Source organism: Gekko japonicus, unplaced genomic scaffold (genome assembly GCF_001447785.1).
Source record: "Gekko japonicus isolate JY-2015 unplaced genomic scaffold, Gekko_japonicus_V1.1 scaffold256, whole genome shotgun sequence".
Lineage (NCBI taxonomy): Eukaryota > Metazoa > Chordata > Lepidosauria > Squamata > Gekkonidae > Gekko > Gekko japonicus.
This window is the reverse complement of record NW_015161412.1, coordinates 1,220,955-1,221,978: the sequence shown is the minus strand read 5'-3', so window position 1 is coordinate 1,221,978 and position 1,024 is coordinate 1,220,955. Positions and strand designations below refer to the sequence as shown.

At 42.4% G+C, this 1,024-nt stretch overlaps 1 protein-coding gene across 1 annotated transcript in view; it reads right to left on the bottom strand.

Moving 5' to 3' along the window:
• The window catches only part of CHGA (chromogranin A), a gene marked incomplete at its 5' end in the record, with an annotated part of 21,597 nt that extends 20,575 nt beyond the window's left edge, over positions 1-1,022 (bottom strand). The window contains 2 exons of the mRNA XM_015427156.1: positions 416-484; positions 1,001-1,022. Coding sequence (XP_015282642.1) covers positions 416-484; positions 1,001-1,022 — 91 coding nt within the window. The remainder of the gene's footprint in view (positions 1-415; positions 485-1,000) is intronic.
• Between the last annotated feature and the right edge of the window lie 2 nt (positions 1,023-1,024).

Here is a 1,024-nt window from a genome sequence, read left to right as displayed (position 1 = left end):
GCTTATCTCCATGCCATGCATGCAAATGCCAGGGGTTGATAACATGACCATGGACTACCACCCAGGTCTTCTATCTATTTTGTGACACTGGCATGTGTTTCCATAGGGGATCCTCTACCTGTTCATAACCAAAACAGTGCATTTGTGTGTGTGGATGAGAAGGTGTCATTAAACAAAAACAAAGCGTACGAACAAGAAAACCTAAACCCTGTCCCCTCTGCTCCTTAATTTCATGCACTCCAGTGATTTCACCACCAGCTAGTTCAGTCTTACATTGAGCTCACTCACCCAAGATTTCTTAAACTAGAGATTCAGGGAACTGAACCGGGGATCTTCTGCATGCAAAACAGGTACTCTGCCACTGTGCCACCCCCTAGTAAGACCCCCCCCTGGCATCATTCCCACCAAATGGTACCTTGGACTGCAATCTCCTGCAGCTCCTTTAGTAAGTTTTGATGACGAAGAATGGAACGGATTCTTTCATCTGCAGGAAAAAGAAGCTCATTATGGAAGTTTTCCAGTAGCAAAATGAACTGGTAAGCGATGCTTTTTTGCCTTTCATAGCTCTATTAGCATATCTGCTGGCTGAGTTTTTTTTTTTTTTTAATTCTCTATGATGGCCCATTAAAAAAAACTTAATTGGAGGGAATTAATATCTGATGTTTTATTAGACTCTGCTGACTTAGCCTTGATTGCATCAAAGCTAAGGCTACAGCCTCTTTGGAGCCTGCCAGCTTTGTTTTGCTGACAACAGAAAGACAGGGAGGGCTCTTTTCAGGGACGCAAAGGTCTAGGCCAGGACAAAAAGCCATCTGGGATGGGAAATCGGGTGAGACTGCCCCTCCGTCTTCTTGAACTCATAGAAAGCTGGTGGGATCCAGCCCTATATATATATAATATATCCAGCCCTATATATATATAATAAAAATTCCAAGCAGATGAGTTAAAGGAACCAAAACCAATTCCTAATAGAAAATCATAGAGAAAATAGGGATTCTACCTCCTTGAAGGATTTCTAGGCATT